This window comes from Aulonocara sp. 'chitande type north' Nkhata Bay, linkage group LG22 (genome assembly GCF_057382095.1).
Source record: "Aulonocara sp. 'chitande type north' Nkhata Bay isolate Kocher_YH1m ecotype deep benthic linkage group LG22, A_spYH_male_GT1.1, whole genome shotgun sequence".
Lineage (NCBI taxonomy): Eukaryota > Metazoa > Chordata > Actinopteri > Cichliformes > Cichlidae > Aulonocara > Aulonocara sp. 'chitande type north' Nkhata Bay.
Genome location: NC_141364.1, coordinates 22,057,217 through 22,072,285, shown reverse-complemented (window position 1 = coordinate 22,072,285; position 15,069 = coordinate 22,057,217). Strand labels below are relative to the sequence as shown.

The 15,069-nt window shown below is 42.1% G+C and overlaps 1 protein-coding gene across 1 annotated transcript in view; it reads left to right on the top strand.

Moving 5' to 3' along the window:
* The first annotated feature begins 12,753 nt into the window (after window positions 1-12,753).
* The window catches only part of cdk6 (cyclin dependent kinase 6), a 38,162-nt gene continuing 35,846 nt past the window's right edge, over window positions 12,754-15,069 (top strand). Inside the window, exons 1-2 of the mRNA XM_086279844.1 lie at window positions 12,754-13,401; window positions 14,247-14,612. Of these exons, the coding sequence (XP_086135970.1) occupies window positions 14,389-14,612 (224 nt within the window). The 5' untranslated portion in view covers window positions 12,754-13,401; window positions 14,247-14,388. The remainder of the gene's footprint in view (window positions 13,402-14,246; window positions 14,613-15,069) is intronic.

Sequence of the window (15,069 nt, the reverse complement as noted above, 5' to 3'; positions counted from 1 at the left end):
TGAGTCCAGAGTAGCAGAGCCTGTAGCTCAGTCAGTAGCTCAGTCACCGGATCAGCAACTCTCATCCTCTGCTGGATGTTCTGAGAAGCTCATTCAGACAACTGAGGGCTGCATATCACTGCCATTACTAGAACAGACTATCTGCACTGCACAGCCCCAGCTGCAGCATCCCAAGCCGGCTGTGTGCCCTGTGCAGTGGCAGTTAGCGTTGCTTCAGCCAGAGGATTCTGCACCTTCTGGTCCTGCGTCTACTCCTGCTGGACGGTCTGAGGGGCCCATTCAGCCCCACCATCATCTCACTTGCCTGCAGCTGCTACACCACCATCATCTGTTCAACCGACTGAAGCTGCCGCTCCAACATCATCACAAACACCTGTGGCATCTTCTGCTCATCCGTCTGCAGCTGCTACCCCACCATCACCTCACCTGCCTGCAGCTGCTGCACCATCGTCATCTCCACCGCCAGCAGTCACTACGCCACCGCCAGGACCTGCTCAGCCCAAGTCGGAGGTCTGTGCGGCAGAGGGACCCGTTCAGCCCAAGCTGGAGGTTGCCACGTCACCTGACAGACCTCCTCTGCCTAAGCCGGAGGTCACCATGTCGCCTGAGGGACCTGCTCAGCCCAAGCTGGAGGTCAGCACGTCATCAAAACCTGCCACAAAACCTGACGTGAGGAGGTCACGCCACCTGAACTGCTTTGTTGCCACTGCTGGATCGGCAGCTGCCCTCCAGTGTCGCTATGTCGCCACCACCGGACCCATGGCAGGCCACTGGAGCTGCAATGCTGCCCATGGTCGGCCGCCTGAGCCACTAAGTTGCTGCCACCAGCAGAGATGGGCAGTAACGCATTACTGTAATCCGATTACTTTTTTCAAGTAACGAGTAAAGTAAGGGATTACTATTGCAAAAAAGGTAATTAGATTACTGTAAGCATGCTGCATTACTGCGTTACTAAAACCGTGATTTTCTTGTGAGAGTGTCTCATGACAATGACGTAAGCGAGTGCGACGTTTGTGGCAACAGCTGTCTGCAGATCAACAGTGGATAATATATCGAGTGCGGGAGAGAGTATCAGCATGCAGCGTTTAAAGCATGGAAGTACTGACCTTACTTTGAGTTTGATTCCGTAAAAAGTGACAAAAACATTAGTGTCCGTTGTGCAGTGTGTGGGAAGAAAACTTCTTTTTACAGTGAAAAAAACCCCCTAAAATTCCGAGCAAGCACCGAGTGCGCTGCCACGAAATGGGAAATTCACAGAGAAACTCGTGGATTTTTCCACTGCCTGCTGCGACACACCTTCACCAGGGCAAACCTCTGCCTGCCCTACTCCTGCAATACAGGTGAAAATAGAACAACAGTCTGAGTCTTTGATTTTATTTATTTTCTGCTGTGTTTCACTTGCACTTGTTTGAAAGACTGAGTGTAAACACAAAAAAACTATTTTATTTTATGTGCTGGAATGTGCAGAAAATAGGTTTAAATATTAAACAAATTTCTTCCAGTCAGAGAATGTTGCATATATTTTAATTTTTGCTTGATGCATAAAGTTAAAAGATTAAAACTAATAAAACAAGTTTTAAAAAGAGACTTTTTCATTTGATTAAATTTTGTATGATGGAGTATGCATAAAAAGTAGAATTGGGCTGAAAGATCTATTGCTTTATTACCTATTCAGGTTGTAAATCCTGTTTTTAAAAAGTAACTAAGTAACTAATTACTTTTGAAAATAAGTAATCAGTAAAGTAACAGGATTACTTTTTGGGGGGAAGCAATCAGTAGTTAGTTACTGATTACTTTTTGCAAGTAACTTGACCAACACTGGTGGCCAGATCCGCCGCCGCCCACCAGAGCTGCTATGTCACTCCTGTTGAGAAACCGAGGAGCCGGGGTTTTCTCCCTGGAGGTATCAGGCAGAAAATGTTCTCCATGACCGAAGGTAGACTGGGTCATCCACCAGTCAGAAGGTCGGAGGTTTGATTTCCAGTTTCTCCACTATGCATGATGAAGTATCCTTGAACACGACACTGAGTTGCTCTTGATGGATCCGTGTATGTACAGGCATCAAAAAAAGCACTTGCATGAATACATGTGTGTGACTGGGTTTGGCTTTTAGAAATCATGTTGTGTACTCAATAAGAGTAGAAATTAGCACCAGTCGTTTTCCATATGTGGAAATAATAGCAGCTTCTATTGTGGATACAAGCAGCAGAAATAAGCTTTCTCCAAAGAGTGAATGGCCTCTCTCTTAGAGATCGGGTGAGGAGTGGCCATACAGAAGAGGCTCAGAGTAGAGCCGCTAGTCCTCCACATCGAAAAGAGCCAGTTGAGGTGGTTCGGGGCTTTGACAAGGATGCCTCCTGGGCACCTCCTCGGTGAGGTATTCCGGGTATGTCCCACTGGGAAGAACTCCAGGATCAGACCCAGGACACTCTGGAGCGATTATATCTCTTGGCTGGCCTGGGAATGCCTTGGTGCCTTGGAGGGAAGTCTGGGCTTCTCTGCTTCGGCTGCTGCCCCCGCGACCCAGCCCCAGATAAGCAGAAGAAAATGAATGGAAGGAAATAATGACTTGATGATGTTTTTTAAGGGTACTTCCATAGGACACCCTGCAGTGGGGCAAGAAGTGGGAAGTAAAACAAGCTCTGGTGATTTGAGTTTCAGTGGCAATGAGGAGTTATTTTTAATCCACAAAGAGACACTTTTACAGCCACTTTCCAATATGTCAAGTGGAGGCTAGATGATCCTGAAGCTAGCTCTCTCAGTACACTTATGACTGTTTCAAACATGCTTTTTTTCCCGCCATAAATAACCTTAGCTTTCCTAGTATATGTATAGGCGAACACATGGCTAATCAAAGGCAAAGTCTTAAAATCCAAAGATTTTCGGACTCTTTCAGGCTAAAAATAATAAATAAATAAATATCTGGGACAGTTTAAAAGTGATAGAAACAGGATGTGATATGTTAATCTGTAAACTTTTTTTCACCTTTGAACAGAATTTACCAAGTCTGTGCTAACGTAACCACCTGCTGGCAGTAGCTTTAACGGACACGTATGAGGATCTCTCACTCTAACAGAAAGCAAAAAGAGGTATTTCACAATGCAAAAAGGGGTATTTCTCACTGTGTTAACCTTTTCCTGTTATCAAATTCTGGCAAAGTAAACTCCAGAGTTATGAACATCTGCTACTTATTTGTATCTTTTTTTAGGAGGACTCCCTGCACTACCACTATTGTAAATCAAAAAACTAAAACTGCAGGCTCAAAATGAGCCACACATACACTGAGCCAGTAACCAGTACACGCCTATTCGAACATCAGCCAATGAGTTTTTGACAAGGCAGTGGGGCGGCTGAAGTCGCTTGTGGTGTGTCAGCTTTTAAAAACCTAGAATGGTTGCAATGCTACTGGAGGAAAAACTCAAAAATTTGTGTTGATGCACTGCAAAAGTGCAAAAGCAAAGAGGAACTATGCTCAACCATCACCCACATATGGTATGAGGGGAATTACTTTGTTCACTACAGTCTCAAAAGTAACCACTCTCAGGCTTAACCAAAACTCATTATTATAAGGCTTACCCTGCAGGTACGAGCTCCAAGGCTGTTAATTTGCTTTGCAAGATGGTACTGCGGTTGCATCCATCTTTGGATGCACACTAGAAATCAAAAGCTGGGATGTAAAATATGTGTTTATGTGTGTGGAAAAAGAAAAAAGAGAGAAAGGGGTTTGGCAAGACCCTTTAATTGAAGGTGATCTGGAAAGAATCCACCACGTTACCAGTAATTAGATCCCACCTGTGTTCAAGAAGCACAGCAGTAAAGGGCACATGACCCTCAGTAACCTGTGCTCGCACAGCAGGCACAAACAGTATCTGTGACCACTCAGCTGATTACAGATAAGGCGAGATAACCGTTTCCATGTGACAGAATAACAGTTCTTCACAATACACTGAAAGAGCTGCAAATGCTAATGAAACACCAGCGGTGCTTTTGAAAGACCTTGTTAAAGTGCCGTACGCGGTAAGATGAAGCTTAAAGATTTCTTTAAAGTCCGATGCTGTAAAACAATATAGCTGTAAGGATGATACAGGTTTGAATTACTGATAGTGATTACTATACTTTTGCTTTTGCAGTGAGTGATTCCAGAGTAAGAAGGCAGAAAAGGATTTAGACATTCAACAGAATGCATGGTGCGATTGCGTGCAGATAATTTTCATTTTATTTTCTTTTTTCTTTATTCTGTTGTTTCTTTATGCAGGTTAATTAGGATTATCTCTCATTTTCCCACAGGAGTAAAGCCAAGATTCATATCCTGTACATTTTCTCCAAATGCCACTTTAAATTGCACATTAAATAGCAGTTATAAACTCTTCTTTCTTGGCTCCAGCTATTTCATCAGAAGAGTCAGTCCGCAGGTCTTTCCCAGGTAAAAACACGCCAACCGAAAATTTCTTGAATACAGCCCAGCACAATAAAAGGAGACGGCATGGCAATAAAGGCTTTGATATGGATGATAAACTCCCACACACAGCAGACTTTTGCTCATCGCGTATAACCCCAATCATACATTTTCTTTAACTGATTTCACCTCTAATCGGCCACGTGTTCGGACATTGTTTGGCGTCTTTCAGTTTAACAGTAAAATTGCTGAGTTCATTTGCTTCACATCCCCTGAATGACTAAGGGCCAACACAGCTAAATTTATCTGTCCTTCTGTCTTCCGCTTACTTAACTGTAAAAAGGCGCAGACTTGAAATAATCCCTCTGATCCACCCTTTAATCACCAGCCGTCCTTTTAAAAGACAAAAGAAACCTGTCAAATTTTATTTATCTTTTCCCGGCTTGTTTTCCGGTCTCTGCGGTTAATTTTTTGTGGAATGTGAAGAGCAGCTGTCACTTTAGCACATGAATGGAGCCAGTTTAGTGGCCCGGAGGCATCGGAGTGGATCAACGGCAGAGGAGGGACAGCTGGGCCTGAGGGGACAATAGCACTCTCAGTTAATCATTAATACTCTTAAATAACAGCAGCCAGGCACCAGAGGTTCACTCAGCAGTCTCTCCAGAATATTCCACCGGCAACAGGAGGACGCAGGAAGCCTCGGCTTGGAGGGTGACCCCAAACTGACACTTGTTAATTGGGTCCTTTGATGGGTCTGCTGGAGCTTTAAATTGCTGTCTGTTTGATGAGATTTCACCCATTGGCCATGAGCAGAATGACAACAGAATGACTTGATGTATTATAATGTTGGAAAGTGGTATTTAGGCCTATATTGTCTTCTTCTCAAAGTGCATCTGGTTGCCACGAAACTGACACTTGTGATTTGCCCCGAAGGATAAGAAAGTCATGTTAAAAAGGTGGGGGGTTTCCAGAAAAAGGCTGTTTATGCACATTTAATAGAGAGGAGTCTGATAACTGAAGGTTCTGCGTCCCGTTGTACTTTTAGAAAATCTAGGAACGGTTGGGATACTGTTGATGTTGGAACTCTGGTGGGATAATAGGACACCAAAAGTCTGTAAGTTGTGCTAGTCCCAGATTTCAAAATCAATTCTTGGCAAATCCGGACTTCGGGAGAAGCTAACATAGGAAAAATATAATGTCTTCTTCTAGTAGCAGCATTTTGGATCTATTGAAGTGCAATTTAATGAGATTTTTTTAACGATATGAAAATTACAAGTTTAAATAGGCCCGATCTAGATCCTATAACTTAGTCTATGTATCGTATTTTTCGTACCTTAAGGCACACATATAAGGCGCACTGTCGATGAACGGGTCTGTTTTCATACATAAGGTGGACCAGATTATAAGGCGCATTATGTGAAACAAAACAGTCAGATAAGTCAAATTTTACTCAACTCATTCTTCTTGCTTCCTCCACTTCCGTACCATTGATTGATTAGTGTTGAATTCTCTCGCAGCTGCTCTATTCCCATGTTGTTGCAGTATATTAATGACTAACCTCGTATTGTGGATGGATTATCTCAGTTGTTCTCCTGGCTGAAGTTTGGTCTGTTTACAGCATCCTGCCATGCTATTGCATTTGTCCTTAACCATCGGGAACCCTTACGTTAACTTTTCTTGAATCGAAAAAAGTTAGCATGCATCCTCCAGCTTCACTTATGTTATGCTAACATAGCTGCGTCGCTAGCGATCACATAGCACATAATTATATATACCAGCTAGTCCAACTTCAGTAACCCAAGAAACGTCACTGCTGTTTAGTTTTCTGTCTTCATTTATGTTGGAAGTGGTAGCAGAGCTGTACATCATAATTTTAAGTTTTCATGGATGCCAGGATGTTAAACTTAATTTAGACAGTTTTTAACTCTCAATGATGCTGCAGTGTTCGTTTGACTTTAGACACAGCTATAGTTTGGACCCAGATTACTCAGCGAGGCTCCTGACTAGTGTATACTATGACTTCTAATAATAATAGCTGCAGGCTGTGTTGACATAATGTCTAGTTGCATTTCTAGGGAGGTGGATGTCAGACTATTCCCAAAGGTTGCATCATGGCGTAGGGTTCAGAGGGGTTTGTTCAGTTACAGCATAAATGACGGCATATATTTCATAATGAAGCATAAATCCCCAGTAACTAACTCTCAGAAACTTTTTCAATTTTACATTACGTCCCCAGCTGAAGCTAGTTGCAGAATGGGAAAAGTGCATCACAGAAAACTGATACTGACATTGAATCCTGTACAATTAAGTGCCATTTAGTGCTCATAATTACACATAATCATAATACACATGTTTTGAAACGTTTATCAGTCAGGCACACAACCTTCACGTTAATATACTACTATAATTGCAAGTACGAGATCAATAGATAGATAGTGCAAAATAGTACAAATTTGCAGGTTTATGACATGTGTGTATATTTAATAACAGATTAGTTTTGTTTAAATTTGTTCTAACTGATGAAAATATAATATGGCCTGATATAAACTTCCTTTTGCTGGGCAGACAAGGAAGAAAGTCTGGGATGCTTTCATTTTGGAGCCACATTCATCAGCCAACTTGCTAGTGCCAGTTTGAATCTCTTTTTGGCTTCAGTGCTACCTTAATTCTTCATGGCACGAATTCAACAAGGTGCTGAAAACATTCCTTGGAGATTTTGTTCTATATTGGTATGATAGCATCGTACAGCTGCTCCAAATTTATCATCTGCATGTCCATAATGTGAATCTGCTCTTCCACCACATCCCAAAGGTGCTCTATTGGACTGAGATCTGATGATTGTGGAAACAGTTTGAGTGCAGTGAACTAGAGCCATGCTTTCATGTTGTTTACATTAAATTCTGACCCTACCATCTGAATGCTGCAGCAGATATCGAGACTCATCAGACCAAGTAATATCTTGATGCATGCTCAATCATCCAGGTAAATAAATCCCTAAAGCTTGATTCTGTTCATCTGGATGTAGCGTTTTCAGTGGGAGAAACGTTTTGTCACTCATCCAAGTGACTTCTTCAGTCTCAGCTGACTGCACGTTTCCCTAATCTTATAAACTAGTTTCACTCATTATGCAAATGTACTATTTATAAGATTGGGAAAACCTGCAGTCAGCTGAGACTGAAGAAGTCACTTGGATGAGTGACGAAACGTTTCTCCCACTGAAAACGCTACATCCAGATAAACAGAATAAAACTTTGGGGACAGACCAAGTAATGTTTTTCCAATCCACAATTATCAAATTTTGGGGTAGCCCATGGGAATTGTAGCCTCAGTTTCTTGTTTTGAGTTGGCAGGAGTGTGGTCTTCTGCTGCTGTAGCCCATCTTCTTCAAGGATCAGCACCTACAGAGATGTTCTTCTGCATACTTTGATTGTAACGAGTTACTGTTGCCCTATCAGCTTGAAACAGTATGGCCATTCTCTACTGACCTCTGGCATTAACAAAGCATTTTCACTCAGATAGCTACCGCTCTCTGGTATGTTCAAGATCACTTAAATCAGCTTTCTTCCTTATTGTGATCCTCACTTTGATCTTCAGCAGGTCGACTTGACCATGACTACATGCCTAAACATTTGGGTTGCTGGCATATGTTTGGCTGTTTAAATTTTTGCATTAATGAGCAGTTGGGGAGTTGTGCCTAACGAAGTGTATTTTTCAAGACTGGACTTTCGGGTGAGAGTTATTCAATGCTGAAATGTTTGCTGGGGTTGATGAGGTGAACTGTTACATAGAAATTCAGTATTTTGATGGATATTGTATAGAAAACCTAGACGGTAAGCAGAGCAGGTGCATGCCAGTCCCTTAGAACCTTTTTTTTTGTTTGCTAGAGAAACTACTGTTGTCTAAAAAGATAGAAGCTTACAAAGATTGAGACATTAAAAAAATTTGTAGACTAAAACTAACAATCAGCCTTTTGTTTCCATTGAACTCTTTCTTTTTTTCCTTTTACCATAACATATAAAAGCCACCAAAACAACCTGAAATGTTATTGGAAGATAGATTAGCGTCCAAAGGGGAGCAGATGCTAGCTTGAGGCCTCATTTGAATGTCACACTGACCCTCTGTTTATGTTTGTGCGGAAATGTGTGCGCGTTTGTGACCACATGAATTTGTATGTGATTGTGTCTGCACGTGGCTCTGCGTCCAGGCCCAGGCCCTCCCCAACGGCGGAGGTAGCAGGTGTCCCTGTGTCCCCTAAAAGAGCAGGTTTTTATGTCGTCTCCTCAAGTTAGTGGCTTGGTTGCCATGGGGATGCCCCAACAGAAAGAGGCTTGTGTCTGGGGGCCGGTGGCGGGGAGAAGAGGAGGACAGGGGAAGAAGAGAGAAGGAGCTTTAGTTCTACCAAACACTCTGGACTTAACACTGGTTGGACGAGAGAAAGGAAATCAAGTCAGAGACGCAGAACAGAGTCGGATTGTCTGCTCGCATCACGCCAGCCTCTGTCTTCACGCTCAAAATGTCACTTAAATATCAAGCTGCTGACGGCTGGTTCAAAACTGCAGACTAAGTGATGCTTGTAAATCCCAACAATGGGACTGAGGGCTTAGAAAGGCATCCGATATCACACATCATATCAGCTTTCTCCCCAGGTGAGACAGCTGTTTGCCTAAAGGCTTAATTTTACTGTACCCCCTGCCTTGTGATATGGACATCCCCCTCTGTTATAGTGGGATGTGGTAGACCAGCCCACAATCAATCTCTCCCTCTGTGTGTGTGTGTGTGTGTGTGTGTGTGTGTGTGTGTGTGTGTGTGTGTGTGTGTGTGTGTGTGTGTGTGGATGGGTGGGTGGGTGTAAGGAGATCTGGGAGAGACTAGGAGTCACCTGTCCCTTGTTGGCCCCTCTCTCTTCCCCCACGGGAGGGCCGTAATTCTCTCTTGGCTAGGCTGATCAGCAGCTGCCGTGCGGACACACACACACATACACACACACACACGCACGCACACAAACATACTGCATTCTCTTTTACGTTTTAGAGTCAGAGTGAAAGATAGAAATGGCCTTGTTGGGGCGCTTAAAGCAGCAGTTTGGTATGACTACTTCAAATCGACTTCAAATTGCAGTGTGAACTGGTTTCAATTAAGGCCGTGTTCTGGGTTTCTTCTTCTTCATGACAGTTAATAAATGATTTGTCTTCTCTTTTGACGTTTTCTCTTTTTTTCCTCTTAATCCAAATGTAACTAATACAGATTTTAAATACGTATATATTTTTTAATCTTTTTTATAAAAGTAATCTAAAAGCAACTGCTTGCAGTGATTAACCTACAGGGGGACCCACTGGAGTGTTTTGCTGACTTAATCCTTTAAGCTTTTTTTAATGTCCTGTACATTTCCTTTTTTATTCTTTTTCATTTTAGTTGAACCCTTTAATGAGTTTAAGAGGGGAAAAAGCCGTATACCTTTATAGATAATTTACCAGGAGTTATTAGAAAGTTTAACAGAGCCTGCCTGATACTTGATTCCTTGTTTGGTTTCACCTTTTCCTGATTCAGCAGTCCTGCCCCAAACCTCTCACACTGTGTTATCACAGACAGACAAAGCTGCCAGCTGTTCATACCTGAGAAAATGTCCCGACAACCTTTCGTAACAATTGTGCGAACCTGTCAATAAATAGGGTCGCACAATGGTACGGTAATAAGGAATTTTACTTGCTAAATCCCCAAACTTTTTTGTTGTTGTTCTTGTTTTCAAGAACATGAAAGGAGTGGCTCTGTTAAGAAACATTCCTCCACGATACGAATGCCAAATGTAAATTCTCAGGAAAATTGAGATGAAAAGCAAGCTCGGGTGTTTGGCTTTGCTTCAGCATAAACTCAGTTTCTTAATAGTTACACATTCTCAGAGATGAAACTGGTGGTTTCAGGCTTTTTGTCTTAAAAAAAATCCTTTACAGCAAATGCATGCTGCCTTTTGTCTGGTTTTCTTGTGAGTGTTAGCAACATCCCCCAAAACTTCCTAGTTAACTTCCCTAAATTATCTAATATTTCATAAAATAGGGAAGTTCAAAAAAATCTGCAACCCTATGATGCCGAATGTAGGCTCATCATAGAAAATAGCAACAGCCAAATATTGTTAAATGCCTAATATTTTCACACAGAATAAGACCCTTATAGGTATTTTTTTTCTTTTGTTATAGAATATCATTTTACTACACAACTACAAATATTTGAGTGCAATTTAGTGTCGCAACTACTAAACTTTAAATTAAAGTAGAATTTTGAATGCAGAACATTTACTTATAATGAAAAATAATCCTTTTTGAGTTTTCTAGTTTTTCTGAAGGAAACTGTGGTTATTCTGATTAACACAGCATGAACGCCTTTATTTAAAAAAACTATTAAAAATGAGAAATTGGAGAAATTTTTAAAAATGAGTATCATCCACATTGTTTTCTGTAAATTAAGATTAGCAAGCGTGTGTCAGAATCCTGTACACTGCCACTGGTTTTATTTTGAAAAAGGAGGGGAAATTTAATTTTTTCATAATAAAGTCTTAATAATAAATTCAGAAAATTAGAGTGTTTAAAGATGTCTCTATATAAGAGCAGCTAAACTGAGTGTGGCGAAAGTTAGCATAAATTAAATCCTTGGCCAATCTTTTTTCCAATTTCTTATTTTTATGAAAAAGTACGTGTATTCATACATGCATTAAACATCAAATCAGATCAAATTCCGATCGTGCTAGTCCCAAAGGAGGATGTTCTTAATTGGACCATCCTGTCATTGACAGTTCCTGCATGAGAAAAAAACAAAAACAAAACAAGCTTGGGAACTTTATGAATTAGCTATTGAGTAATTTGTAGAAGTCGTGGAGTTACACGGTTACAGTTTCAGAAAGTGTGTTTGTGTGTGTGAACGTTTGAGGTTTGTGTCACTCTCTCATCTCTATACTGCAGTCAACATATCTAGTTGGTTTGTTTTCCAGCCAGATCAGAAGTATGTTTGCTAATGTATTCAATCTGGGCGATGGCTCTCAGAGCTGATTTCACACGAACAATGATGATGAAAAAATGTAAACGTCCCCATTTACAGTAATTGGTCTGGGACACTCTGTCGGCACTGTGCGTTTTTTGTGATGCAAATTATTTAAATGTGGGGTTGCGTACAAGGCTGGGCGGAGGGAGATTGACATAGATACTTCCATGTCATTATCCCCCCCAAAGTTTTACCTTTTCACAGGGAATCGGGGAACTCTGCAAACAGCATGGAAGACAAGTTTGCATGAAAATCATAGCACCGGGATAATGACCTTCTTGTGATCATCTATGACTCTCTGAAAACATGGGTTCCAATGAAAGCATGATCATGGGGGGGCTTACTTACAAGCCTGTAATTGGCTATTCATTGGGACAATCTGACATCAAGTGCTGTCACATCTAAACTTTGTCCAGAAGTAGAAGGAAAAAAGCAAAACAATACATTTTTGACTCTTTCATACAAAAAAGTAAAAATTTGATCATTTACATGAAATTGTTGGAATTTGAAACTAATTTAAATATTTAAGCACGAGAGTTAAAAAAGAGGAAATTTACCATAATAATTGTCAAATTTATAGCTTTTAAAGCTTGAAACTACTTCTTGTTTTTAAAATTTGTTTTTAGTGGTTTCTTTAAATTTTCTTAATATTATTGATTTATATGTATTCACTATAAATAAGTTTTGAAGATGAAAATAAACTTAGCTCTACTAATATTTAATTATAAAAGATAAATATATACATTTATCTGTACAAATGTATTTTTATTTATTTTTTTAAGAAAATATTCAGATGTCAGAAAAAACGGGGACTAACATGAATCTCAAATAAAGCAGTAACTAATGATAAATTCTACAATTTGCTGATTGACTTACAAATCTTTCTGAAGATGCTGGTACAATTTTAAGATCAGAAAAAACTTAATAATAATTCTTTTAATGCATAAAAACGGATTTGTAGATTTTTCTTAACGTCTCCTTTTAGGTGAAATAAATCAGAGGTTCATCCTGATGTGAAGATGAAGCTGATACTCTGTAGAAATGTCCAACTTCTAAAATAAATAAACAAACAGGTTCATTAGTTATGCCTTGCAAACGACCACCGGAGCAGAGGGGGGTTCCCCCTGCCACAGATCAAGCCACCGGGCCTTGAACCTGACCCCTCCGGCTCATCTAGGGCGAGCTTGTCACATTGCATTCTTGCTGGTGCATTGTTGCCGCAGGAGCTCCTCAATAGTTTTGAGGGAGATAGTGTGGCCGTCCATCTAACAAACCTCCTCTCTCCCCTCCCCGATCTCTGCGTGCTCCCGGTTTTGACACAGGAGACAAAACCCGCGGAGAGGACTATGAATGGTAAAGCACCGAGGAGGCCGAGGGAGAGCAAAAGGAGGCGGTGTGCCTTTGTAGTCGGGGAGGAATGCGGAAATGTCCCCGCTCCGTGTCAAACCTCTCTGAAGGGGGTCAGGCCACATTCAGCCGGCGTGGGAAAGCCAGGCAGAGACGGAGCTCACACAAGGCGAGCGAGGCTGCAGTTGCATAGGCCTATCCGCGGATATATGGAAGAAGAAAAAAAACGAAGAAAGAAAGAAAGGAGAAAATCCAAAGAAGAGCGTGGTTCTGGAGGGCTATATCACGCGTTTGCCTTTGTCCTATGACCCCCCCCCCCCCAATCATACACCCCCTCCCCTCCACACACAAACTTGAAGTGAGAGTGTGTGCGCGCAAGTTTGCGTACGGCCCACCACCACCGCCGCCACCTCCTCCTCCGCTCGATTTTGGTGTCTGCCTGGGCTGGTGTAGTCTGAGGGGATGGGGGGTTAGAGCCTGCACCGTCAACTACCTGTGTGGCCCCGGCATGGAGGAAAGTGGACAGGGATGCATTTGACGGAGCAGTTTTTATCCGACACACGAAAGCGTCCTCAGCGTTATACCGGGCATGCCGACGTTGCGACGTTGTATTGACAACATAAAACAAGGTAAACGCTGAAAGTGGGCATATTTATGCAGATATTTGTGCAAAACAAAGTGTCTTTATGAGCCTGACAATGCTTGCTTTGCAACCCAATGAGGTTTTAAACGGTGACATGATCAATTCCCCGATTTATTAGAATGTAAGCCATTATTTGGCACACTTTGCGTCCACGCACAAAATAAATTGGAAAAAAATTCGGGAAAGCCACCCAGGCTAATGAAAACACACTTGAAACTCGGATGCGGTGTTGTTTCACACATTTCGAACCGTTTCGGGCTCGGAAAGCGACATTTAAGGGGTTTTAAATGGATTGTTGCTGTAGGAAGTTTAGACAATGCAGCCACGTGCTCGCAAGTTTGGGTGTCCTCAAAGAGAAACTTTGACAAATCAGCACAGGGAGGGCTGCTAGTTTGATCTTGTTGCTGGCGTAAAACGAAGAAGCGGGTGAAATATATGGTCATTTTTGCATGTTGTGATAACAAATAATTTTTTTAAAAAAACCCGAGACAGCTCGTGCGAAGATTACATGAGCAACACCGCATGCGGGGTGAATTATTGATTGCACGAGACAAATTATTGGATGCAAAGCAAGCCTTGAAAGGGGTTAACTGGGATTAATTTTAATTATTTTTCACATTAGTTTTATGTTAGAGGTAGGAGGACATGAGCTGCAGTGCGTAATAGGAGGAGGAGTGGAACTTGGGACGCAGCGGTTCTTTTCTTTTTTTTTTCATTTTGATAGTCGGAATAAAACATCATGACAGTCTTTTTATTGCCTACCTGGAGCACTCTTTGACCAAATCTGACAAAGATGGTGTCTTCCCCCATCTGTGTCTCCCTGTCATCTAGGCATTGCATGTGCCAACTTTTTTCTCTGAAAATGCCTTTGTAAGAGAGTCTGGCTCGTCATCCTCGCCCGGGATTCCCCGCAATATTTTCAACAAGAGAAGAAGAAGAAGAAGGGGGTGGGGGGGGGGGAAATTCTGCAAAAATGGACAAAGAAAGTGTTGGTACTCAGTATGAGCCTGTGGCCGAGATTGGAGAAGGCGCCTACGGGAAAGTGTACAAGGCGAGAGATTTGAAGAACGGGGGACGCTTTGTTGCCCTAAAAAGAGTTCGTGTCCAGACGGAGGAAGAAGGCATGCCGCTCTCCACCATCCGCGAGGTGGCGGTGCTGAGGCAGCTTGAAGCCTTTGAGCACCCCAATGTTGTCAGGTAAGTGAGGGGTGAGCGGAGGTGGGGAACCAACCTGCTTTATGTTTAAGAGACAGGATGGAGGGGAGGGGTGGGGGGATCGTGGTGGTGGAGGTGAAAGAAATATGCATATGAGACTAAGTATATATTACTTCCTTTTTGATGGTCTCTTGTGGCAACTGTGATGGCTCATATGACCTTTGGTGGCAAAGCCTGCTTGCAGACTTGTCTGAAGCTGGTGGCCCTTTTAGTTTCCTGCAGGCAACACAGGCTCCACAACAACACACTGGAGGCTGTCACTATCAGCAGGTTTTAGGCGCACACCTGTGCATTCTCAACTTCCTGTTTAGTTCAAAAGCCCGCCCCGGTTTATCTTGATTGGTTGGCACCAGTCACATTTGTCACCTCATGCATATTTCATGTGTGCAAATCTTCATCTATAGATAAGATGCAGCAGCATCCTTCGGAAGCGGTGGTT